Raw genomic sequence first — 27,914 nt, 5'->3', positions numbered from 1 at the left:
CTACCAGCTTTTGTAATGCTTTGATGACTAATAAAAGGAACTAATTCCACGTTGAGGTATCCCATGGCGAGTTGGCTGTGGCGAGTTGGCTGTGGTGAATTGGCTGCGGTGAGTTGTCCTAGATGCCATCCCAATTTAAATTCTACATCTCTCTCTCCCTCTCTCCCTCTCCCTCTCCCCCCTCTCTCATTTATGTACTATCCATCTCATCAGAGACTATTCTGTTTAGCCACTTCATGCATTCAATGAAGTGAGCCACAACACTGAAGTGAGTAAGTTTGATTTACCAGAGTGATTTTAATGGTCACATCTGATTCCAGAGGCAATCTGAATGGAAACATTGATTTTAACTGAACTGAACTTACACCATACTTTGGATTCTTTTTCATAGTGCAGAAGGTACCATTTCAGAGCAATTGACGTGGACATGCATTCGGGAAGCATGAGTGAAAGAATGAGACCCTACTCTTGTCACATGTTCTTTCTTCTTCAAATCCAGTCTTGATGGTTTACATTATTTTTCACTGGGTGATGAAACCAAAGCCAGGCAAGGACATGCAGTAAATAGAGCTTCAGAGATGGATATGTCTTTACTTCTGTGATTGGGAACAACTTTGCAAAGTGTAGCTAAGAAGAAATTCTCTCCAACTATTCCATGCTATGATTTAAAAAAACTATAGCTTTGATGAACAAAGGTCAGGATTTTTTGGGTTCTGATTCATACTGTTTTTCTGTGGTTGTATAAAAGTCTTCAAGGGTAGATTGAAGGTATTCAAATGTCGGTCGTTCTTCTGGGTTGTCCTTCCAACATTTTAACATAATTGTGTAGAGATTAGAGGGGCACGATTCTGGACAAGGTATCCGGTAGCCCTGTTCTATATGCATGATAACATCATGATTCATCATATCTATTAGGAAGAAAAGGAAAGATAAACTATGTAATGCACAGGTAGCTCTTGATTTACAATGGATCAAAATTATATATTATTCATACTTGCATTTGGAATTCTGAAACAACTGTTTTGAGTTCTTGGTGGCTCAAGTCTTTATATCTTGCACAATGTGTTTTCCAAATGTGTTCAAAAGTAAGATTTTCTAAGCAGGAAGCATTAACATTTAAGTGTGTTTGTGTGTTGATGGTGATAGTTACAGTTATTTATTAAGTTCTCCTATTCCTGTTTTCCATTCAGGTTTGCAAATGCATGCATATCCCACCTGTTTCATGAAAAAAAAGTGCCAACGAATCCCTTAAAAATAAAGGCTAAGAACCTGATGAAATCAAACTCAAACACATTTGAGTCTGAATTAGTAAACAAGCCATTTGAAGTGCACCTGAAGCAGAAGTGGGTTTCAGCAGGTTCTGACCAGTTCTGGAGAACCGGTAGTGGAAATTTTGAGTAGTTCATAGAACCGGTAGTAAAAATTCTGACTGGCCCCGTCCCCATCTATTCTCTGCCTCCCAAGTCTCAGCTGATTGGGAGGAAATGGGGATTTTGCAGTAACCTTCCCCTGGATTGGGGTGGGAATGGAGATTTTACAGTATTCTTCCCCTGCCATGCCCACCAAGCCACGTCCACCAAGCCATGCCACGCCCACCAAGCCATAGAACCAATAGTAAAGAATTTTGAAACCCACCACTGATCTGAAGGCAATTGAAGTATATTTTAAGCCAGTGGTTAAGGCATCAGGCTAGAAAACTGAAGACTATTGATTCTAGTCCCACCTTAGCCATGAAAGCCAGCTGGAGACCTTGGACTAGTTACTCTCTTCCAGTCCAACTCACCTTACAGGGTTACAAATAAGTAAATAAAATATACAATGATGAAAAGCTGTCTAGTACTGGGCTGAACAATTAACCTAACAATAACCCTTTTCAGCTTTTACCCATAGTGGAGGAATCAGAGAGAAGCATTGGTTCAAAGCAGTGAAGGGTGTTAGATTGCCGCCTGCCTTACCTGGATAGGGAGTCTGCCCGTAGGTAACAATTTCAGTGAGAAGAATTCCAAAGGACCAGACATCAGATTTGATTGTGAAAAGTCCATAGTTAATTGCTTCTGGTGCTGTCCATTTGATAGGAAATTTGGCACCTGCCATTAAAGAAGTCATTTAAAATGAAAACCTCATAGCATAATTTGGTTCTGAATATCTATTTTGAGTTTCTTTGCTTAAACTGGATAAGATATTCTAAGGTGTGGGAGTATGAACAAGAACATAAATATGCCAGATCAGGAACACTTGACCAGCTCACTGATACTGATTACTACAGTACATTGAAAAGAAAAGATGTGAAGAAGTTCAGCACTGAAAGCGAGTCTAGTACAATTTATTTATGCATTGGGCAATTTAGTGCAGCCAATATATCAGAGCCAGTTCAGTGCATTGGTTAAGGCATCAGGCTAGAAACCAGAAGAGTGTGAGTTCTAGTCCTGCGTTAGACACAAAGCCAATCCCTCTCTCTCAGACCTAGGAAGGACACAATGACAAATCACCATATCAGATAAAATTTAGGCGTTAAGGCTATGTTTTGAGCTTACACGCACTAGATTTTGCATATCTCAATTCTAGCCAAAAATCACTTCTGAAGTAATATTTTAGGTCTGCAAGAAGGAAAGTAGGTACAGTGTGTCAGATAAAGGAGGATATGTTCTCTTTTCAAGGTCAGCTATTTCAAATCCTATGCATAGGAGAATAGTCAGGCTAGGCAATATCTGATTTTATTTATTATTTTATACAGTGTATTTGACTATTACTTCTCATGTACTAGATATCTAAGCAGTATATAATTTATTTATTTATTTATTTATTGGTTCAATTTATATGCCGCCCTTTTCTGGAGACTCAGGGCGGCTTACAATGCGTTAAGCAATAGCCTTCATACTTTTGTATATACCTGATTAGTAGGGCTTTCGCCCCTCCCCCAGCGGTGTTATTTTTTATACAAAGTCAGCTTATTGCCCCCAAATCTGGGTCCTCATTTTACCTACCTTGGAAGGATGGAAGGCTGAGTCAACTTTGAGCTTGGTGAGATTTGAACTCGCATTAATTGCAGGCAGCTGGCAGCTAAGTGCTACTTAACAGCACTTTAGTCCACTGCTCCACCAAGGCTCTTATATAATAATGATGATGGCTAGGCTAGGTTGGTTGTTGTTAGTTGAGAAGTCATGTCTGACCCATCGCAACCCCATGGACAAAGTTCCTCCAGGCTTTCCTGTCCTCTGCCATCCAGCCACTTCATTCTCCGTCATCCCTTTCTTCTTTTGCCCTCAATCTTTCCCAGCATTAGACTCTTCTCCAGTGAGTCCTTCCTTCTTATTAGGTGGCCAAAGTATTTGAGTTTCATCTTCAGGATCTGGCCTTCTAAATAGCAGTCAGAGTTGATCTCCTCTAGGACTGACCGGTTTGATCGCCTTGCAGTCCAAGGGACTCAGAGGAGTCTTCTCCAGCACCATAGTTCAAAGGCCTCAATTCTTTGATGCTCAGCCTTTCTTATGGTCAACTTTCACAGCCATACATTGCAACTGGGAAAACCATAGCCTTGACTATACGCACTTTTGTTGGCAGGTTGATGTCTCTGCTTTTTAGTAAGCTATCTAGATTTATCATGTGATCTAAGCTGGAATACAGTCTTAATACAAAACCAGGCCTTGTGGCTCAGCTTAAGATAAAGGGAGAGAACTGAAGGACATATAGGAGATAATGAGAAGTACAAGAAAATTAGCTGTGCGTGAGTTTGTATATTAGAAAATTCTAGAATGAATGAATGAATGAATTTGGGGAATAGAATAAAATAGTCCTTTATTTATGTGTATGTGTGTGTATGTGTGTGTTTATTTATTTATGATTGCAACAGACAGTATTCTTTTGTAGACTGTTTAAAGTGGCATAAACGTCAGTTACATTGCTAAGGGCACAGAGCGTAGATTACGGAAATACCACTCAGGTAATAATCCTTGTGCAGAAAAAAAACAAATCTTTTACCTCCAGACTTTTCTTGTTCAGTGGAATATGACCTACAATTCTATCTCTTTTACCACAAAGTTTCACTAACCTTCCTGTGCTAGGTATTCATTCTCTATGAGTCTAGCCAGACCAAAATCAGCAACTTTGCAACAAAGGGAGTCTGAGACCAGAATGTTGGCTGCCCTGAGGTCTCTGTGGATGAAGTTCATTCTTTCAATGTATGCCATCCCTTCAGCAATCTAGGAAAAATAAAGTCAACAGTGAACATATCTGGTGTTGAAATGATTCAAAGGTTGTCTTGCTCAATGAGCAAGAGAAGAGTTTCTGGGTTTGGTGAGGGTTTCTCACTAACGTATATTTTTGACTGCCATTTTCCTTAACAGATCCATTTGGGAAAAACACTTTAAACAATGGAAAATTGAATAAGAGCGAATTCCAAAACAGAAAAAGCCTTTTGGCTTTGCTTGCTGCTTCTGGAAATGAAATCCTGGTCATTTTTTTGCTCTTGCTAAGCCAGGCATCTTATTGAAAATGACTGAAATGACTTTCCTACTGTATTAGCAACTAAGATGCAATACCAGATCTTCTGCCAGCAAACAGAGCTGTATAGCCCTGATGTTCTACTCACCCTTATGGCTTTTTATTTTTATTTTTTTAACTAAAGGGACACTACATTTTTTATTCCATACAGATTTGTTAGGGTTTTTTTTCACACGGTTTCAAAAAGGATATGAAAACATATTTTCCACAACTATGTCATATGCTTAAGTTGATTTGCTTTTCGTTCAAATGCTGCTCACCTCAGTGGAAAATGGAGCGCCCAGAAGAGTGCTATTTCCTGTCCTGATCTCAATGTGATAAAGGTTGCAGTCTGGTTTCCTCTCAATGTACTAGTGAGGCTGACCACAGGACCAAGTGCACATTGATAGCCTTCTAATTTTAACTTTTGCATAGAAATAAGGAGTGATCGCTGGGTATGCCTGGGGCCTATTTACACAAATAACACTTGACATTCACTATTAGACATACATTTGGTGGTCAGTTGCTGCTGTGTTCATTATGCAGGTAAACAATTTGAGATAAACATTTCAATCCATATGTGCTTTATATTCACAGAAAGAACTCAAAAAAGTATTTTACGGGCTTCTTCTGCATTCAGTCTTTACTACAACATTGTCCGGAATGTCCGGATTTGAAACGGTGATCTCTCCATGACCATTTGATGAGTGTCATGATAGGGTAGGCAGAGTCACCTTATCGAGGAGATGGGAGGCATGTAAATTTAATATATAAAATTGAGCCTGAATCTTCAAATATGATGTAATAGCCAGGAAACCTCTTTTTTGGGCTCACAGTCATTTTCCCTCAGAGATTATCTGCTGGAATTTACATCTCAGGATCAGGAAAATAGCTTCTCTGTGTCTCTTTTTATTATTTCTGGTTTTTCTTTCATCTCTCATGTGTATACCTTCAACACATTTTTTTCCCCTTTGTCTTCCACTAGTCCTTCACATTCTCTTATTTTAACTCTCTTGGCAACACCTTCCATTTCTTTTTCTCTACCACCTAATCTATATGTCAATCACTTCTGCTTTGGACTATTCCCCATTTGCATCTAATCATATCAGAAACATCCCATGGCATCATCTTTGCTTTTTCATGTCCTCAAGATGTTGCATTCAACTTGTCTTCAGCTCTTCCATGAGATGCCCTTAAGTTCTTCCTAATTGTATCAGTGTTTTCTCCTTAAGCCAAGAGCAACATGTGGTGGTTTCAAGTTATGTCAAATCTGATATGCTTTGCTGCCCATCATATTGACAGTATAGGGGATCGATCTAGTGTCTTGTACCATTTCATATCTGTGCTCACCTGCTTCCTTCCCTTCAGCTCCTAATACTTCCCTTAAGCAACTGAGCTCTCCTCTCCTCTCCTCTCCTCTCCCCTCCCCTCCCCTCCCTTCCCCTCCCCTCCCCTCCCCTCCCCTCCCCTTCTTTCCTCTCTGTCTTCAGCCTTTATGCATCTCTGTGTTACTTTTTTCTCCTGTTCTCCCACACATATCTTTTTATTTTCTTTTGAAAAAAGTTAGATTGACAGTGATTGGGGATTCTACTGTTATATAATTGCTAAGTTGAGAAAATACCAAGACTTTGTATCATTAGAGTATTAAATAATTTACCTGAGCAGAGAAATCTATCAGTTTTGCAAGAGACAGATTCTTCCCTTGATTGGTGCTCAAGAAATCAAGCAGGCTTCCTGTCCAAAAATAAATCAACAATAAAAATATAAGGACATTTTTGGTTGAAATAAATATTCATAAAGGTGGATGTGATAATACTGTATTAGTCATTTTTCAGTTGGTATTTGGGTTCAGCTTTAGGCTGTGATTCTTGACAAGGGATGAGACTCATACCACTTAATTAGTGATTTTTTAAAAAATAATAATCAGATTTTAAGTGATTTTGTAATGGTTGCATTATCATATTATTAGATTTGGAATTGACCTCTTAGAATACTTTTCAATTTGTTGATTCTTCAATAAAATTTTGTGTATATATGCAAATAGATTTACTATCAGTGTAGCCTGCCTATGGCTACATAGGATTGGATTAGCTAATTATATTGTCAACATTACTCAATGTTGGGATTACTCAATCCCTCCTTGAGAAATGGCTGGAACTTTAAATGCATTAAAAGAAGAAAGAATAATTCAAACTTGGTTTCAGTATGGTCAGTTGCAAGCTAGATGGAAAGAAGATCAGAGAATTGGTATCATGCAGAATGAGGAAAATTTGGTAAAACAAATTAGAGACCAAGGTCAAATGCATATAAAAGATTATATAATGTATTGATAGAAATAGATTCAGAAACGGAATTAGTTAAGGATTGTATGATAAAATGGGCACAAAACATTCAGGAACCAATAATGATGGAAACTTGGGAAAAAATATGGGTTAGAAATGTAAAATTTACGCAAGCACAAAATTTAAGAGAAAATTTTTATAAAATGTACTATAGATGGCATTTAGATCCTAAAAAGTTGGCTTGTATGTATCCGAATTTACAATCTAAGTGTTGGAGATGTGATTGTGAAGATGCCACTTATTATCATATATGGTGGACTTGTAAAAAAGTTAAAGCATTTTGGATTAAAATATGGTGGATTATCCAAAATATTCTTAAAAAGAAGATAAAGTTTACTCCACAATTGTTTTTGCTCGGTATAATTACAGATTGTACGGTTATAGAGACTAAATTGATTTTAAATTTAATAACTGCAGCTAGACTTTTGGTGGCGCAATATTGGAAGAAGGAAGATTTGCCTACCATTGAAGAATGGACATTAAAAGTAGCAAATCTGACAGAAATGGCAAAGATTTCAGCATTTTGAAAGATCACTCACAAGAAAGATATATATTGGAATGGAGAAGATGGATTGATTATATTCAAAACAAATATCGAACTAAAAAGTATCAAATAGTTTATGCATGAATAGAAAAATTAAGAGTATTTATATCTAGTTAAGTAAAAGGGGAGTTAAAGTGTGAAGGGGGGATAGGAATCCTTAGTTAATTAGCTTAGTTTAGCATATGATTGTTAATTGTTATACCCTGTATTTTGTTCTGGGAAGTTTGGGGGGGGGGAGGAAGGGATGGGGGGGATGGGGAAATACTTGTAAAAAAAAGTATTTTTTCTTCTTTTTGTAAAACTCTTTAATAAAAAAAAAGAGAGAAATGGCTGGAGGAAGAAAAAAAAAGACAAAAAAAAAGACTAGATGCTTCCCCCAAAATGGGGCTCTATTAACAACAGAGTCCCTGTACCCAAAATATGAACAAAGGTAAGGATGGAAGAATTACAGCCATGTTGTCTTCATGGCAATTTCCACTTTGCAACAATAGCATACAGACTTACTTCGATAGTTGCTTGTACTGTGAACCTGTGTTGAAAGAGCAGGGAAAATAGACTGCTCCAAATATTTGAGGCTCATTAAGCAAATCACAAACACTTGGGAAAAAATGCCCCTTAATCAGATTTGGCCTGCTTAGTTCATAACTATAGCACTAATATAGTTAGAATGATCCATTAGAATGATTAACAAGACTTACCGTTGGCCATATATTCTGTTACAATATAAATTGGCTGCTGGGTCACCACAGCATGCAATCGAACCAACTTGTTATGCTGAAGCCTCTTCATCAAGTTGGCTTCAGCCAAAAAGGCATTGGGGGCCATGCTGCCTTCTTTTAACGTCTTGACTGCAACCTTCACATTGTTCTTGTAATAACCTAGAAAAGGGGTGGGTAGAAATTAATGACTATCAGGTAATATTCTATAAAACATAATTAGGTTTGTGGGCAAATGGTGGCTCTCAGACCTAAAATCAGCAGCCCCCAGAACATTCCAAGTCTGCCCAGCCACCTTTTGGGAGCAAACCACTGAATAAGAGCATCAAAATTTCCATCACATTTTCATAGGAAACAAAAGAAAAATGGGAGAAGAGAAAGGTCTTTTTAAACCATGGAATCATAAACTCCCCCATACAAGAGGAGACCCTGTTGACCACATTTTCCTCATTAAGAACTTTTCTTTTCAATGTACTGTATGGCAAGAATTTGGAAGCAAGGATGTGACCATTTATCAGGTCAGACTGCTTATTATTTTAGCATAGCTATATCTATCATGACTGGCTGTGGCTGATCAGGATTTTACTCACCAACTGCTGTCTGATCATTTTTTCTTTAACTAAAAATACCAAGGATTGAAACTAGATCCTTATTTTTATTTGCTTGTTAGATTTAGATCAAGAAAATTCAGGATGTTTTATTTAAGAAACACAACTCTGGCTGGCTCAGAACAGTTGTATGAAACGAAGCAACATAAAAACAATACAATCAAAAAGCAATTCAAGCAAAAATAGAAATAATTCTTTGCTACAAGCTCCAACCTCAGCTTCTCTCAGTGTTGGTGGAAGATCTGGAAGGCCTGATCTGGTAGCATTATTTTAACATTCTTAAATGGATTGCATTTAAATATCATAATTTTGCCATTTTTGTAAGCACTTTATAAAGTTGAAACCAAATGGAAACCTAAGATTTCCATACAGTACATTACTTCCTCCTCACATTGCCAGAGCCTTCAACTGAAAGGCAAGAGCTCATACTGTATATGGAGTGGGCAGTACCAAACTTTTTTCTTTCTCTTTTAGTTAGATATTTTTGAGAAAGAGTAGAAGTAAAAGGAGGAGGAACAAAATACCAATGAGTAAATAAAGGATTTCATAAAGTCATGGAGGTTACAGTATCAGTCTTAACTTACCCATCCACACCTCACCAAACTGGCCTGCTCCCAGTTTCTTGATGAGTTTTATGGTGTCTCGTGGGATTTCCCATTCATCAGCAGCCCAGGGTATTTCTGGAGTCAGAGACTTGCATGGATATCTTAGCCTCTGACACAAACCATTATCATTATCTGTGCAGGATGACACAAAGAGGAAGCAGGACAAACCAAAGGTAAATTTCAGAGATTGAGATAACAAAAAGCAGTTGGACAGTTCCCTATAGTTTTGAGGTTGGAAAAATCATTTCTGTCCCCAAATTAAGGAAGAAGAGTACTTTTAGGTCCCTTTCCTGAAGGTAGGGAAAGAATTGAGACAAGCAGAGATTTTCACATTTTGCTTCATCACTTAGCCCTCTAAAACTTTTAATCCTTTTATAACATTAATAGTAGAACCATGATACCCAAACACTATGCAATGGGAGGAAATGCATCAAATGCATGAAATCATCATCATCATGAGAGTTCACTTGCTCTGTGCTATATATCAAGGGAATAGGAATTATTCAAATCTGCTGTTCTATGGTGACCTTACTCATGCAGGTAGGATGTGTAGGTGAAAAATACTAATGCAAACTAGTAGTCCTCTCGGTTTTGTCCTCACTGCAGTCTTTGAAATTAACAAACAATATGTTTGGGACAGCACTGATGGATTTCCATTTCCTCCACGTTTGAGAGAAGTGGCAGGGGTAAATTTTGGGAGCACAAGATAAAGTAAAAAATAATCTGGTATCTGGAAAAACAAATCTAAGGCAGAATTCAGTACAAGATGACAACTGCAGTATTCTTGGACTATAATTCTATACATGGGCTTTTACTGCATATAAAGTTTGGGTTTCTCTGAAAATAAGAAGTTAACATTTAAGTCTGGGTTTGATTTGCTAATCAAGGATAGATTTCTTAGGTTAGGCAAAATTACTGCAATTTCCTGTTCTGAGTTATAGTTCATATTATATTTATGACTTAATTAGGTAGATCTAAACTACAGTCAGCTTTTTAAACTGAATTTTATTTAATTTAATGTTCCATTTATCTTTTTTCTATTTTATTTTCTTGATTGTACTTTTAAATATCTAATCAAAATCAATTTAAAAAATAATAACATTGATACTTTTTTTCTCTCATATTCTTACATTGGCCATCTCAATTCTTGGATCTTCATTGACTTTGGACAATCTGAACTGACTTGTGTTGCAAACTGTTCTGCTTTCTTCATATGTTACAAAGAACCCACAGAACTTAAGCTAAATTGTTCTGCTCCTATGGAACATTCTCTGCTTTATGTCTTATTAAATATGAATCTGACAGATGTCAGAAGTATTCTTACCGGAATAATGCTTGACAAGCTTTTGCAAAGAAGAAAATGTAATCCAGGGGGAGATGTAGTATCCACCTTGGTCCATAGTGAAGATTTTATAATGCTTAACAATATCTCCTTGACAGATGATGTCTCTAACAGAAAGTGAAAATGCACCTGGAAGAAAAAAAAAGGGGGGAATTATTTATTAGTGATTAAATTGTGCCATCAGAAGAAACAGTCTATCATAGATAAGGGAGCTATTCCATCCAACATGTACCTTCCAGGGCAGCAAATCTCAGAATTCCCAGTACCTGCAGCATTCTGGGAAGTGAAGTGTCAACTTGTCTGAAGGGTGCCAGACTGGAGGAAAGTACTTTTGAACTTTTAGCAACATGGATCTGATTTCATGTGACTAGGGACAAAGCACTGAACAATGAAAAGGAGACCAGATAACTGTTAAATTCTTCTGAACCCTGATTCCTCTGTACAATCCAAAGGTATATCCTTCTTTGTATCATTTAATGTGAATATTCAGTTAATCACTGCTAGTCTGAGATGGATAGAGGCAGAGAATCCCTCTACTCCTGACCATTTCCATTTTGTCTCTCTTTGCAAAGCAACATATTCTATGGTCAATCAATCAATATATCAATCGATCAGAATAGAGCTGGAATGGACCTTGGAGGTCTTCTAGTCCAACCCCCTGCTCAAGCAGGAGACCCTATACCATTTCAGACAAGTGACTATCCAGTCTTTTCTTAAAAATCTTCAGTGATGAAGCACCTACAACTTCTAATGGCAAGATGTTCCACTGATTAATTGTCCCCACTATTAGGAAGTTTCTCCTTAGTTCTAAGTTGCTTCTCTCCTTGATTAGTTTCCATCCATTGTTTCTTGTCCTACTCTCTGATGCTTTGGAAAATAAGTTGACCCTCTCTTTTTTGTGGCAGCCACTCAAATATTGGAATACTGCTATCATGTGTCATCCCCCCCCCCCACAGTCCTTCTTTTCTCTAGACTAGCTAAACCCAAATCCTGCAAGTGAGCTCTCCTCCCCTTGAAGTTGTGGAAAGAGATTAACTATGGTAAACCAAAATCAGGCAAATCATGAGGTAAACTGTAGCTTACAAAAGCTTATGCCACTTAATTTATAAAATTTATAAATTGAAAAAGAGGCCAATTTGAATGTGCATTTCCCCTCCCTATAATCAAATCTGAGATGCTTCTCAAATTCCATTCCTGCTTTGGGCCGAGATTTTTTTTATCTGAAAAGAAATAAGATGCATACAGATTTATTTTATCTGTTGCCTGGACTCTTCCTCTTCTTCCTCAAGGTTATCTTCACAGCCCATTACTGTATATAATTTCTATAGTAGCAGGGGTGGGTTCTAATTTTTTTTACTACCGGCTCTGTCGGCGTGGCTTGTTTGGTGGGCGTGGCTTGGTGGTCATGTGACTGGTCATAAGTCAAGGACTATCTCTGCCTTCCTCTGCATGGCAGCCTTGTCCTAGTAAACTCCTTCTCCTTTCTGGCAATTTTCCTCTCTGTTAGAGGCACCAAAATAATCTAGACGATGTAAAGTTTCCTGCTGGAGCAGGAGGTTGGACTAGATGACCTCTAAGGTCCCTTCCAGCCCTAGATTCCTGTCCTGTTTCAAAGTGTCTTCTGAAGCCACATTAGTGCCAGGGTTTGTGGTTCTTCCTTCCTCTTCTCTCTCTCTCTCTCTCTCTCTCTCTCTCTCTCTCTCCCCCCTTCCTTCCTCTTTCATTCTCTTTCTTCTTTCTTTCTCTCTTTCTCTCTCACCCTTCCTCTTTCTTTGTCTTTCTTTGTCTTTCTCTCTCTTTTCTCTCTCTCTCCCTTTCTTTCTTTTTCTCTTTCTCTCTCTTTGTCTCTTTCTCTCTCTCTTTTCTTTCTCTCTCCCTCTCTCCTTCTTTCTCTTTCTTTCTTTGTCTCTTTTTCTATTTCTCTCTCTCTCTCCCTCCCTTCCCTTCCACCTGAAATGCCAGCAAAACCCACCACTTTGCTCCTAAGGTGGTCTAGGGCAGGGGTCACCAACCTTGGCAACTTTTAGTCTTGTGCACTTCAACTCCCAGAGTTCCTCAGCCAGCTAAGCTGGCTCTCTCTCACACGTTGCTTCTCGGCCTGAGCAACAACCCCCCCCCCCCGGACCTTTGGTCTCCGCAGCCTATCAGGAGAAGGAAGGACAGGCAGGAGGTCACTGCAGGGGGGGGGTGCTGTCCGGCCAGGTCAAGTGCAGGACCAGGTATTTATTCATTTATTTATTACATGTTTTTATATGCCGCCATTCTCCCGAAGGACTCAGGGCGGTGAACACAAGTTAAGAAACAAGTACAATAAAATCATAATTTAATCCAAATAATTAATTAGTAGTAAATAATAAAGCCCAGAATCAGTCTCAGCCTATTTGTTTGAAAAGCCAAGTCTTCAAGTCCTGACAGAAGGAGCGGAGATCAGGAGCCATCCGGAGCTCAGTAGGTAATTCATTCCAGAGGGTGGGAGCACCCACAGAGAACGCCCTACCCCTGGGCACAGCAAGGTGACATTGGCTCACCGTCGGAACCCTGAGGGGAGTGGCCCTATGTGAGCGAACAGGACGGTGAGAGGCAGGCAGGAGAAGGTCATGCAAATATCCCGGACCTAAGTCATGAAGGGCCTTATATTAAAGGAGGAACCGTCTGCACTTGGAAGAGGATTGTGAGGGGGGAACAAATCCACCCCACCCTGCTTCCCTTTTACCTTTCTTTAACATGTCCCACTTCCCAAACCTTGGGAGGCGGCATCCTCCATGCCACAAAGCCCTTGAGATGGCTGCTGGAGGGGGAAAAGAAAAAAAAAGCCTTGGCCTCTGAAGCCTCTTGAAGGTGTGTGTGTGTTTGGCGGCGCTGAAGTGAGCCACGCGATTGGTCCCTTGCCTTCCGCTGCCGCTGCCGCTGCCGCCACCACCTCTGCCTCTTCCTTCTCTCTGCCAACAGAAGTCAGAGAGGAAAAGGCAGTTGCTTTGCTGACCATTTCTCCGTGTTTCCAGCAAGGGCGGCTGACTTGGGATGAAATACAGAGAAACGCTCAGCGAAGCAACTGCCTTTTCCTCTCTGACTTCTCTTGGCAGAGAGAAGGAAGAGGCAGAGGTGGTGGTGGCAGCGGAAGGCAAGAGGCTGATTGCAGCCGGCATGGTTACCCAATGGGCTCCCTTCGCATGGCTCCCTTCAACACCCCCAAACACACACACACCTTCGAAGCCTTCGAGAGGCTTCAGAGGCCAAGGTTTTTTGTTTTTTCCCCCCCCCCTCCTGCAGCTGCTTCGAGGGCTTTGCGGCGTGGAGGACGCCGCCTCCCAAGGTTTGGGGAGAGAAGCAGGGCACGTTAAAGAAAGGTGAAAGTGGATAGCAAGCTGGCCATGGGGACACTGGGAAGGCAGCGTAGAAAGCAGGCAAGCATGGCAGGCCTTCGGGGAAGTAAGTAAGCTGCTAGCTCTCTTCCCCACAGCCGGGTGGCCCTGCCATGCTTGCCTGCCTTCCCAGTGGTTCCCGTGGCCAGGCCTGCTTGCCTGCCTTCGCAAGCTGGTCTCAAGGACACTGGGAAGGCTGCGTGGAAGGCAGGGAAGCATGGCAGGGCTATGGGCTGCAGGGAAGGGAGGAGGGGAGGCAGGCTGGGATGGTGGTGCGGGGGCCAGGGGCAGCTAGGTAGGCCGCGACTCGCAGGCTTACCTGGCAGGCACAGTGCTTCAGGCGCAGTACTTCAGGCAGGCAAGCTGCAAGCGAGGACCCACACAGTATAAGTGAGGAGTGACTGGGTGGAGGGGGCGGGGTGAGCGAGCATTGGGCAGCTGGGGTGAGCGAGCGTACCAGTTTGGGGGCATGGCCAGGTAGCAATTACTAACGGTTCTCTGAACCAGCCCAAATTACCGCTACCGGTCCTCGCGAACCGGGGAGAACCGATAGCAACCCACCACTGAATAGTACCCACATCAAGAGTTTTGGGGCAGATCTCTCTCCCTCCCCCTAAGGCTCCCCCACACATGCATGTTAGTCATTTCCAGCTCTAGGGGCAGTGCTCATCGCTGTTTCTAAGCCGAAGAGATAGTGCTTTCCAAAGACATCTCCGTAGTCATGTGGCCGGCATGACTAAATGCTAAAGGCGCATGGAACACTGTTACCTTCCCACCAAAAGTGGTCTCTATTTTTCTACTTGCATTTTTATATGCTTTCGAACTGCTAGGTTGGCAGAAGCTGGGACAAGTAATGGTTCACTCTGTTATGTGGTGCTAGGGATTCGAATCACTGAACTACCAACCTTCTGATCGACAAGCTCAGCATCTTAGCCACTAAGCCACCATGTCCCTTCTTCCTCCCCCTACCATCCCGCTAATACTGCCTGGAAGAAAAGAGGAGAACTACTATAGCAGAATGTCCATCATTCCTAATCCTTATAGATGGTCCTGAATGACATTATGATGGAATGCATCAAAACCACTAAGAAATCAGAGAAAGCTAAGACAGTCGCATCATCCCTAATCTGGTCTACCAGAAATCACCAACAAGCTTGATCAATGCTGTTTCTGTATTATTTTCCTGTCTGAAACTGAACTAAAAAGGATTTAGATAATTTTCTCCAGAGCCATTTGGACCCACCGCCAAACCTTCTTCTCAACAACCTTCCCTAGAAAGAAAAGATTGGAGATTGGATGAAAATTATTTAGAACTCTTGGGTTCAGTGACAACATTTTGAGGAGGGACGTACCATCACCTTCAAAAAAGGCGGGACCACTGACTCTGTCCTATTACTGTATATACCCAATCAAATGTCATCTGCTGGCTTGTGGGAGAAGCAAAATTGAATAAACAGTTGCTTGGGTTTCTGTGTCAAAATCTTCAAGAATGACAGATTCAAACTTAACCCAGCTAATTGCAGAAGGCCTTGGTTCAGTTATCTCAATAGGAGGTTCGCATGATCCCCGACCTACGTACCTTTTGCCGTGCCCTTAAGACTCTTTTGTTCCAACAGGCCGGGTTGGCTTAGAAAATGAATTTTAAATTGAGTGTTTGTAGCTTTTAACATAAGGGCCAAATTTATATATTTATTTTAAATTGTTTTTTTTAAATTTTGTGAGTATATGTTTGTTTTAATATGGCTGTACACCACCCTGAGTCCTTCGGGAGAAGGGCAGTATAGAAGTTTAATAAACTATAACTATAACTTACCTGCAACACTTTCGCTTTCCCTTATCAAAAATGAGCCTATATTGTTGCCAGGCATCATTAATAAACGTTCAGCATCTTTTCTGTTAAGGCCTTTAAAAAACCATCTGAAAAAGAAAGAACAAGTTTTTAATACAATGATTCCAACTAAAACAGTTTTTTTCAGACTTGGCAACTTCAAACTTGGCTGGGGAATTTTGAGAATTGACATTCACACATCTTAAAAATGTCAAGTGTGAAAAACACTGATATTGATCAATGATTTTTTTTTTAAAAAAAAAAAGCCTGGAAATTCAGAAAATTGCAAATTATAATTGTTTTCCCCTAGCTTTTCACTAAGTTTTATAGTGAATTCAGAAGTTCAAAGGTGTTATTTAATGCTATGTAATTTTAACAATTTATTTTTATATGTTTTGTATTGAAATGTTTAAACTTAACAAACAATTGCACTGATTTGTTCAGAGGAATATATTAAATGATTCCTCAACATTTTTTTAATTAACAGCTTCCTCTTTGCTTTCATTTTCATTTCACTTTTGCTTCCCTGTGTTTGTCCTTTAAATTTGTAGTTGTATAGCTCACACACATTTTTCTGGCATAAACTGTATTAAGCTAAGTGAAGATGCATACAGTAAATATGCATATGATTGCTTTTGTTAATTGGTCCCTGTCCCTTATAGGATCAACTACATTCCTGAATCAGCCATTAAGAATGCAGAACTTGTGGGTGAAAGTTTATTTTCTTCCTTGCCAACAGACCAGTTTATCTTATCATTTTCTACTGCTAGTTTTTTGTGATGTCAACTGTATACTTTGGGGAAAAACTCAAATGAAACCAATGAGCATAACAATATTCATTGTCCTCTTTGCAAGGAAACAAACCAGTATGAAGCTACTAAGTAAGGGAACAAAAAAAAATAAGAAATATTAGGTTATATTCATTAATTAAAAAATAATTATACGTGTCTTATTAAAAGAAGACTTGAATAATAATTATTTCATTTTTTTGCCCAACAATTTAGCTAACTCCATGGGAAGCTGTCCAGGAAATGGACCAGCCTGATGGTGGAGGCCTACCAGCTGACCTCAGTCCAACCTGGTGGGTCTCCTGCCAACAATATGGCTTCTTGCCTTGATCAGTCCTTCTTTCTTAGCACCTCCATCCACCCACTCCTGCTCTCCATGGTGGGCACTGCTTCCGACATACCCTTAGCATTCATGGGAGCAGTAAAAAGGTCAATATCTTTGGGGGGGGCTGGGACTTCCTGAGAAAGTGAAGGAGGATGGGACTGGGTCTAGGTCTGGATACCTCATCAGAAGGACCTCTGCTGGCCAAGGAATGGGAAAAAGAGTGAACAGAGGAAACATACACACAAACATATATGCATATAAACATGCACACATGGACATGATAATTGCTTGTATAAAGATCATGATGGCAAGAAACAGGCTTAAATATCACCTAGAATTTCCACAAGATATCAGAGATAAATTCTTTGCATGCATCACAAAATTATAAAGAGCTCTCCATCTCTCAGCTTCCCGGCTTTCTCAGACTTACTCTTCTTCTTCCAGGCTGTTGATGTAGACAACGAAATTGCTAGGAATGTAGCCCTGCTTTCCAGTAGTAAGTGATTTTGCTACCCACCACTCTCCTTCACTGTGAACAAAATACAAAAGTAGTAAACAAACAAACAAAGTAGATTGAATAAAGAATTAAATTCTTTTAATCCACTTTAAATAGGATAGCAATAGCACTTAAACTTATATACCACTTCACAGTGCTTTACAGCCCTCTCTAAATGGTTTATAGAGTCATCATATTGCCACCCAACAATCTGGGCCCTCATTTTATTGACCTCAGAAGGATGGAAGTCTAAGTCAACCTTGAGCCAGTGGGAATTGAACTGCTGGCAGTCAGCAGAATTAACCTGCAATACTACTTTTTAACCACTGTGCCACCATGGCTCTTGCTTCAAGAAATTAGTAAAAGACTCATAAATGTTCCTCTCCAAGGAAATCTTTAGTAAAAGGTGAAAGATTTATACAATCTGACGAGAAACCAGAGTATGTTCCAGGTCAGATGCAGATGAACAAAGCAAGCATAATACAGGAGTTTTCTTTCTGTTCTGAGAAGTATTTGAGAAGTATTTTTCTGCAACTGATGACAAAAGAAATATTGGGGCATGATGAAATCAGTCAAAAACTGATAAGTGTACCTACCTGCAGAAGACTTCAAACTTCTCTCCTACAGTTAAAGGCAGATCTCGATCACTCATAGAGACGAAATCATATTGTGCTATTACATATTTCTTCCCTATAGCATGAGACAAACAGAAACATTGATTGGGTCTAGAGTAAAATATAAATAAGAACTGGGTGAATGGCTCAAAGTGTCAGTTAAATCAGGAGGGCTTTCACCTATTCCTCATTAGACAAAGCCAGAGTGGGGCCTTATTAGACAAAGCCAGAGTATAGTCTTTTAATAATAGTTTTCACTTGGCTATAACATTCCAGAAACCAGTCCTTATATAGCTAGTTCCAAGGAAATCCAGTAGTGGTTTAGTTCCTGTTTGCTTCCAGAGCAATTTACTGTCATAAATTTTAAAAGCAATCAAAATTATTTAAAAGAAAAATAATAATAAAAGGAGTAATTACCCTACAGTGTTTCTTTGCTGGGACTAGCAACAGCTATGAAATATTAATTCTAGACAAGCTAATAAGATATTACCAGTCAGCAATCTTATAAAGAGGCATGATTGAGAGCATTTTAACAAACTGCATCACTGTTTGGTTTGGTGGCTGTAGTGCCTCAAAGAGAAAGTCCATGCAGAGAGTGGTAAGGACAGCAGAGAATATTATAGGAAGCCCGTTTCCTGTTATTCAGGATACTGCTTATAAGCACTATGTGCTTAGAGCTCAAAGCATTGTTAGAGACCCCACACACTCAGTTTACGGTCTGTTTCTGTTGCTCCCCTCTGGGAGGAGGTTTCAAAGTATTTCTAGCAGGACTACCAGGCGCGTGTACTTCTGAACTGATAAGGAAGGTAAGTAGATTTCACACCTGAGGAGGAATCCCTAGTCAGTAATTTCAGAATATTTGGATTTAGTTAGATCAGGGCAGGAATGGGTATCCTATGACCTTCCAAATATTTCTCAACAAAAACTTCAACTTTGCCATAATTGACTTTACTTGCTGGGACTGCTGGGTGTTGGAGGCAGTGGTGGGATTCAGCCAGTTCGCACTTCGGGAGAACCGGTTGTTAACTTTCTGAGCAGTTTGGCAAACTGGTTGTTGGAAGAAATCATTAGGGCAGAGAACCGGTTGTCAAATTACTTGAATCCCACCACTGGTTGGAGGCCTACAGGCTACCAATCTCTATAGTAAGATACAAAAACACTGAGAAACAATTAAGATGTGAGAGAGATTCCAATCATATGGGGCAGCTACAAGTAAAGGCCTGAAGGATTCTGGGCAAATGATCATAATCTGAGATGCAGTATACCAAGTTATAAAAGGTACAATGGAATCAGTCTAATGCATACTAAAGTGGTTTCTCTCCATGCTTTTGCCTTCCTCAACCAAATGTTCTCTATGTTGAGGATTATTATGTTCTGCTTTCTATTGTCATATTCGTTGCCTTTATATTTATTAAGAATTTAACATAAAGTAAGAGAAAAATAGAAAAAAAGAAAGAAAAAAGAAAGAAAAAAGAAAGAAAAAAAGAAAGAGAAACTAAATGTATGAAATATAATAACTTTTGATCTTCTCTTCTCTTCAACATATAATTGCAGTTTTCTAATCCTTCCTCCTCTTGAATGAGTGAGTTATATTCTTAAGTATGACCCGACATGAGATGAGACAGTGACAGCCACATCGTCATAAGCATAAATTCTGTCTTTTTAGTTGTAATTGTTCAATATAGACTTGATCCCATTAAACTTGATTTCCCTCCTACTCCTGCTCCGCAATAAAGGAGAAAAAAAGTGGTTTTATAGTTTGAGTACTTGCTGGTTAATTAATGGATGGTGAACAAGTTATTTTTCTAAATATAGGCACTCATGAGACAGATACTTCTAAATCTCACTTTGTCTGACCTTTTCAAATAAAAACCCTTGCAAGCTTCTCCTTTTCAATGCAAAGTCACATGTCTCTGGAACAATATATACGTAGTTCTATGAGAACAGAGCTGGGTATTTCTTGTTTTGGATTTAGGGACAGAATCAGGTCATTTTGCAAGCCAAAATATTGAATAGGGGAAGGAGGAAACTTTGATGTTAAGCTCACCATCATTTTGCAAACAAAAGTAGAAGTATTCACATATTTCCCTATGAGAAGTTCACTCTTTCTTCCCTTAATCCATAGTACATGTTGCTAATGATGTTTTTAACTTGTCTGTTGGTTGTATATTCAGTTTCTCTAGAAAACCATTTATTAAACTTTTCCATTTTTCAAAAATATATTTCATAAGAAGCCAAATTTTGGAATTATTTTCATATTGGAGCAAATACCCATAACTCAAAGGCATTGTTCTTAACTTTGTTCCTAACTCTGATTTACCTTTTTTATTTATTTATTTTTATATTTTATTGTAAACCACCCAGAGTCATTTAAGTGAGATGGGAAATGTAGAAGGGTATAGATATATTAATAAGTAAAATTGTTCTTATTTCTCTCTTTTATTTAAATGTTATTATGTGTTATTTCATTTGTGCAATTGTTGTTGACATCATTAAGCATCATCTGGCAAGAATCCACAATAAATATTCAGAAACAAAGACATAAATCCTTTTTACCTTTACCAAGTTGGTCAGCAGAAGTGATGGATAAATTCTTGCCCTTTGGAAGAAATTAAAAAGAGAAGCCAAGCATTACTTAATTGCATTGAAATTGGATGTCAAGGATACATTTGTATATAATTCTATTACCAAATGTTGTCCTGGGAGCAAAATTCAGCCTGCTGAGAATTTGCTCATTTCAGTTAATAGGAGAAGCCATCTGTTTATCTGGAGAGAGCAAACTGGGCCCCTTTGGAGTTGACTGAATTACAGCTTCCAGCATTCCTCACTTCTGACCAGGTTAGAAGGAGTTGATGGAAGTTGATGTTTAATAACAACTGGAAGATTACTATTTCTTCTCTCTTGAAATATTACATGTATGCTGAAATTTAGCCAGGATCAGCAAACAACCATTTCAAACAGAAACTTTTACATTACTTACCAGTAATGTAAGGATGGGAAGATACCAGTAGACCTCAACTTACAACCAACATTTCTAAGCATTTGTTAAGTAAATTTTCCAACACTTGCTAAATGAATCACTACTTCCCCATTGACTTTGCTTGTCAGAAAGGTGATCACATGATCCCAGGATACTGTAACTGCCATAAATATGAGTCAGCTTCCAAGCATCTGAATTTTGATCAAGGGAGCATGTTGCATACAACATGCAACAGTTGTAAATGTGAAAAATAGTCATAAGTCATATTTTTCAGTTCTATTGTAACTTAGAATGGCCATTAAATAAACTGTTTTAAGTTGAAGACTACCAGCATTATTAACATTAATTCATTAGCCTTAGCTGTCTAGCCAGTGGTAAGGGAAGATAGGTATATCTGGACATCTGGTCATATTATCTTTGCATTTCAGATTTCCTGGCTATAATTTCCTTTAATTCCAGGGAAGTTCAGAAATAACAGACATTTTCATCAACTTTCTGGACTCACATTTTTACCATCATAGTATGACACCGATATCCTGATTTTTGCGTACTATGTTGAAACTGTGAGTCCAGTTACTGTATCTTGGATACCAACTGAAGCTGAAGGAATAGTAATAAAAAATTGATCGGATTAAAATTTTGGCTGCTTCTGAATACCATTTGACAGAGGCTAATTTCTTTCCTGCCTCTAGGGCATCCTGGAGGCACCTGTTTGATTAATATGATCAAACTGCTGGATTAGATGGAACTTTGATCAAGCCCAGCAGGGACTATACCTGAAATGAATGCTAAATATTAGCTGAATAATTGAGAAGTATAATGAGAAATCTTTCTAGAGGAAACGAGGTGAAATTCATAGCTGATGGATGGAGTTTAAGGTTGATAGCCAGATGGAGAATTTTTTTATTTTTGGAAACTGGACTCAGCTTCTCAAACATATCCATCTGATTGCTAGAATGCTTTGCCTGGGTGCAGAATTTTAGTTCTTAAATTACTCTTTCTTGAAGATCAAAACTTACCGGTGGTGCAGGTGGTGGAACTTTCCTTTTCATGGCTGTCTGAGGTTTATATCTATATAGAGAATTATTCCTTTCTTTCCTGCTTCTCAGGTTTCTGCTTTCACATAGTCCCATTCTGTCTCTGAAATAAATGCAAGCAGGACTGGCTTTAAACATTTAAACATGTGATTTCACGTCAACTCAAATGGGATCATTTTATGAATGCCTTTGGTTATGCTTATGGTATGAGTATTCTTCAGGATTGGAATGTCCCCCAATATTTTAAACATGGGTTAGATGATAAGACACTATTAATTTAGTAATACTATTTTAGTCCTGCATAAAAGCGGCACCAAAGCACCAAAAGCGGCACCAAATAACCCTGTTGAGTTTGCAGCTCTTTAGCTAAGTTTGAGGAATGACTGGAAGATGTTCATGTATCAGTTTTCTTTGGACAGTCTAGTTAAAGGTTATGAACTTAGATGAGCTGTGGTATAATGACAGCAACAATATGACAACAGCCATTCATAACCTGCTTTTTAATATAAATATTGTCAGACTGATTCATATCACAAATCTGATGAAATAAAAAGGATAATGAGTACCACTTGTTTTAAAGGTGCTGAGTTTGTCAGCTGGAGAGCTGACAGCCTGGGTTGGAGACCCAGAACTCCATGCAAAGGGGTGAGCTCCCGTTCCTTGCCCCAGCTCCTGCCCAGCTAGCAGTTAGAAAACATGAAAATGCAAGTAGATAAATAGGTACCACTTCGGTGGGAAGGTAATGGTGTTCCATGCATCTTTGACATATGGCCATGCTGGCCACATGACACGGAAATTGTCTTCAGACAATGCTGGCTTCCTCAGTCAAGAAACAGAGATGAGCAACGTGTGTTAGACCTGGATACAACTGACAGGGAAATCTTTACCTTCTTTTAAAACTTGTTTTAGTCACTGAACACATGCTTATTTGTTTGTATTCAAATGTGTTCTTTTTCAGCTGAAAGAAAAGATTCTAAAATGTCAGAGTTTTAGATTTAAACACAGTGAATGTGTTTGCTCTTTTTCCCCCTTTTCTTCTGCTGCTAATTATCAAATGTAGAGAAATGGGACCGAGCTCATTACGTATTACCTACTAACATCCAGATACCGTTCATGTTCATTATACAAATTTTAAATGATTAATTCAATTTAATAACCGAAATTAATAATTTAATGATTTATATGAATAAAACTAACTAATTAAAACAATTTACTATATATATATTGTGTTTAATAACTAAACATGGATCAGAAATAAAGAAATACCAATTAATTTAGAATATAGCTCTTCTTCCATTCTGTGCTTTTTATGATATGTTGACAACAAGTTCAAATATTGAAAATTCCATTATGTGCCACTCATTGTGAAGCATCAATTGATCCATACTGCAATTAGATGTTCAAGTCAAGTATTAAGAATAATAAGCCAATATTATTGAGAGCCAATATTATCCAAATGAGAGTAGTCAATATTCGTTTACTTAATGGAAAATTACTGTGAAATCAACAGAGGCTGTAAACTGTCTGAAGATCTGTGATTTATTGCTGACTCCTGCTCAGGTAAGTTTGTTATCGGCCATATCCTTTTAAAACAGAGAAACACAACTCCATATAAATTTTATCCATAATAATAAAAAATTGTTGGGATAAAAAGGAAAGTACTACTTTATGTTATAATTGTCAAAGGATAAGTTTTCTCTGTGATGGCTGAGAATGATCTGAAGGCAAAACTAGTCATATCAGAAAGGTTACTAAGGCATTTTTCACATCATTGTTAGGGGACATGAAGAAGAACTCTAAGAAAAGCTTGCAGGCAAAAAGGTAACACACCCAAACACACACACACACAACCAAACAAAACCAGTGACATTCTCTTAAGGTAAAGAAAATTAGAGATTCAGGATTTTGAGCTTGGCTGTACCAGACAGATACAAAAAGAAATAATTTTAAAGAAAAAAAAAAGCTAACAAAAGGGCAAAATTGATGGAGGGGACAATTTACACTATACCTTTTGCCCCAGGAAAGGTTCTTTCATGAGATTAATTTCTTACATCTGAAATATTAACAGATCTTAAGATTATTTTATTATTTTCATCACGTGATCTTTATCATGAATATAAACATTGAAATTTTCTCTATTTTGAGATATATGGCTTTATGTGTCTTCCATGCTAGTTTATATGGTAATTGTTATAAACTTTCATTTCTTTCACATCTTTATCATTTTATAAATAATTGAAAATATTACGAACTCTTTATAATGGGCTGTCTTGAGTCAAATTTTAAATTGATTTTAAATTGGAAAAGTTTTAATTACGGCCAAGATATTTAATTATTTTAATCAGTTTTTAGATTTTGTATGTTTTGTATGTATGTCTTGTTTTACTTTGGCTGTTCACCGCCCTGAGTCCTATATTGGAGAAGGGCGGTATAGAAATTTAAACAAATAATAAATAAATAATAATCTTTTATTTATTTATTTATTTATTTATTTATTTATTTATTTATTTATTTATTTATTTATTTATTTATTTATTAGTTCGATTTATATGCCGCCCTTCTCCGGAGACTCAGGGCGGCTTACAATGTGTTAAGCAATAGCCTTCATACTTTTGTATATACCTGCTTAGTAGGGCTTTTGGCCGCCCTAAGCAGTGTTCTTTTTTATACAAAGTCAGCTTATTGCCCCCACAAACCGGGTCCTCATTTTACCTACCTCGGAAGGATGGAAGGCTGAGTCAATCTTGAGCCTGGTGAGATTTGAACTTGCAGTAATTGTAGGCAGCTGGCAACTAAGTGCTATTTTAACAGCACTTAGGCCATTGCGCCACCAAGGCTCTTTTAATGTTTTGATAAAGCAAAACACGAAATGACAAAAAAAAAAAATCAATATTTTTTCCATATTATTTCGTTTCTTTCTGGGCCTGCAAAACTATATCCTTTATGATATCTCTATGGTCTCATTTTAACCACCATAAATTATCTGGATGTAAGATTCCTCTCACTGCTTATAAATTAAAACAAAAATCAATGGGGAGTTTATATTATTTTATGTATATTTCTCCTAGTCCACTAAATTGGATATGCAGTTTTGAACAGCATGCATATTTCTGCTATAATTTCTTCTCAGATAAATGCACTGTTTTGTGCTACTTTCCTAGTAATTCATAAAACTGTGTGTAGATTTTGTCTAAGAACCATTATTTGGAACCAGCTCAGAGCTGAAGTCCAATTTTCAAAAAAAGTTGCCAAGATTTGATTCATGAACTGATCTGAGAGTGGGAAAGTAGTTTTTGTGGAGATATGAATTTAGCAAATTCATTTTCTTTTCCTAACCAGCAGCATTACCTCAGGACTGAGTCCAAGAGTATTCAGTATGATTCCTCCCCTTAGCTGGTCTGGCACTACCCTATCACAGCCACTGTGATATTCTGTTGATATTCTGTTCAATTGTTATCTCCACTTTGGATTGACCCATCACTGTTCAGAAAATTTATAAAGGAAAATGCATCTATTATTTATCCTTCAAGCAAAAACAAAAAAGCATCTTGTGCAAACTCAACAGACCTAAAAGATCAACAATAAATGCCTCACAAATGTAATCAAGCCCAATCCATTCATAGGGACTTAATTATGGATAAATACTTAGATAGGATCATCACTTTGGCGCTGATATTTATTTTAGCAATTTTCAACGATCTGGAAAAAGGGAAATGATGTGGTCTAACACTCAGGTGAATTGAGAAGGGTGAATGTCTAAAATTTTTCTAGTCACCCAGGAATAAAAATTAACCAGCCACAGCCCTCCTACAGAAATGGACTAAATTCTGCTCTTAATTCTGTAGCCCTTCTCTCCCTGTATTTTTAAGACATCCAATGAACAAAAGAGTATCATTTCTTCAGCATTCAGTGCAAAACGTCTGCAACTTCAATAATTTTTTTTGATAAGCAAATTAATGGAGTTCTCAATACAAGAACAATAAAAATGGTAAATGTTATTGAGCATATTGTCTGTCATATCATATCATCATAACAAGCATCCCATAAAGTTTAATATTGACAAATTTAACCCCAAGACTTTAAAATATCACAAATTACCCACAAATAAAATTCAAATAAGTATATTTTAAACTTAAATGTTTAAATCACCAATGAAAATTTAAATATGTCATTAATTTCATTTTTGTTAGGCAAGTTTAAGTTCTTCAGAACCATCCACTATATGTAGTCTTTTCATTTCATTTTGTTCTGCTGTGAATAATGCAATATTGCATTTAATAAAGATCAAGGAAAATATCCAAAATTTGATGAATTTTTGGATTCAGACCAAAATGCCAGAGAAATTTTACATTTAAAGAAAAACTTGTGAGGGTGCACCTTTGTATATAAAATGCATATAAGCAGTTGCTGGCAATCATATTTGTGTGACCATTTTCAAATTTATTTATTTACTAATTTATTAAATTTATATGCCACCTTTCTCACTCTGCAAAGCAGCAAATTTAAAATAAGTGGCTGGGGTTCATGATAATCACCAAATCTGCCTGTGACTGCCAACAATTTTGAGGAATAATCATTCATCCGTTATTACATGGAGACTATATATTATTCAACATTATATACACATTTATCCTGAATATTTTCATAAAATTAGCAGTCTCTAATATACATTTAAGACAATCTTTCACATGACTGCATACTTACAAAATACCAAAAGAAAGAGAAAATGGATGAAAATTGAAAATGCTAAATCATGTTCAACAAGAAGAGCAGTGAATATAAGTTTGGATAAATGTGGCTGCTCAAAATTATATTTTCTCTTAGTTATGGTTAACATCTGTTAAAACTATTCCCACTTTACAGATGGGAAATTAAGTTTAAATGAATGGCTTATGCTTAGCCCCTGGGCAGCTTTCTGAACACTAAATCAAGAGCTGCAATGACTCTTCTGTTCAGTTCTATGGATCACATTCAATGCCCTCAATACAGTCCCAATTGGTTAATATTTAATTCGGTTTCTCACCTTAGAGTTCCTTGTGTGTGGCTCAAAACATTTCTCATGAAATTCCAGAAATCCTCCAGAATTGCTAAAAGCAAAAACAAACCAGGTCTTTTTTTAATGGTCTGCTTGATAAGAATGCACGCAAGTAGAGAAATGCTCTAATAACGTAACTCCGCTTTGTCAGTTGACTTCTGTTAGTGGTTTCCTGCCAACACCATCAGAATAACAAAGTGGGACAGGGTTGCTGCTGTCTAAAGTCTTAAGACCAGCAAATCAACTAAATAACATATTTTGAGCTAATCTTAGACTTGTGGCTACTTCAATGGAAAATAAAATGTCCTCAGGAAGAAACCCGAGAGGACTAGAATGAGCTGTTTTTATGTTTACAGGCCAAATTCTATTTTTTTTTAAAAAAAAATCTATTTATTTACCTTTTTGTTCAGTTCCCCTAATAGTAATTAATTTTTTCTTCAGGGATAGCATCCAAGAAATCATTTTTATCTGAGTCCCTGCCTTTATGAAATAAATTACATTGTGGTAAAATATAATAAATGGACAAACAAAAGAAGCTTCACCCATAAGGAATGTGTACTTTGCCCTCAAAAAATGAGAGAAGTTAATTCCATTTTGTAATAAAATGTCTAACAAAGTCTTAACGGTTGGATATTCCAACTGAAAATCATGCCCCAATCTTTTTATGTCAACCTTGCCCCATTGCTCTCACCCTGGTATGCTAGACTACAACTCTTCTTTTTCTTGGACACTCCCAGGAAATGTTAGGGGATGGAGTCAAAGACATTTGAAGGTTACCACAATTAGGGAAGTAGGGCGGACTTACAGAATGAG

At 37.9% G+C, this 27,914-nt stretch overlaps 1 protein-coding gene and 1 non-coding gene across 2 annotated transcripts; both read right to left on the bottom strand.

The window, feature by feature from the left end:
* Positions 1–696: 696 nt before the first annotated feature.
* On the bottom strand, positions 697–27,129 carry BLK (BLK proto-oncogene, Src family tyrosine kinase). Its single transcript, XM_070947356.1, has 13 exons — positions 27,090–27,129; positions 22,049–22,169; positions 20,606–20,648; positions 18,032–18,125; positions 17,370–17,468; positions 15,812–15,915; positions 10,619–10,765; positions 9,274–9,426; positions 8,064–8,243; positions 6,137–6,213; positions 4,049–4,199; positions 1,956–2,087; positions 697–908 (listed from the first exon to the last, which is right to left on the bottom strand). Exons 1-13 carry the CDS (start codon positions 27,125–27,127, stop codon positions 697–699), a joined length of 1,551 nt encoding a protein of 516 aa, XP_070803457.1. The 5' UTR covers positions 27,128–27,129.
* On the bottom strand, positions 17,769–17,879 carry LOC139309176 (U5 spliceosomal RNA). The gene has a single exon (XR_011599828.1). It is a non-coding gene; the product is annotated as a U5 spliceosomal RNA (small nuclear RNA).
* Positions 27,130–27,914: the final 785 nt, after the last annotated feature.

Source organism: Pituophis catenifer, unplaced genomic scaffold, assembly GCF_029215685.1.
Source record: "Pituophis catenifer annectens isolate HBS135680 unplaced genomic scaffold, rPitCat1.0.hap2 SCAF_1, whole genome shotgun sequence".
NCBI lineage: Eukaryota > Metazoa > Chordata > Lepidosauria > Squamata > Colubridae > Pituophis > Pituophis catenifer.
This window is presented reverse-complemented; position numbering and strand designations above follow the sequence as displayed.

Coding starts and splice junctions, on each gene's coding strand:
- BLK (XM_070947356.1), bottom strand. CDS start 27,127: ATGAGAAATGTTTTGAGCCACACACAAGGAACTCTAAG. Junction 18,126..20,605: donor TGCTGACCAACTTGGTAAAG/GTAAAAAGGATT, acceptor CTCATGCTATAG/GGAAGAAATATGTAATAGCA. Junction 9,427..10,618: donor GCTTGTCAAGCATTATTCCG/GTAAGAATACTT, acceptor CATCCTGCACAG/ATAATGATAATGGTTTGTGT.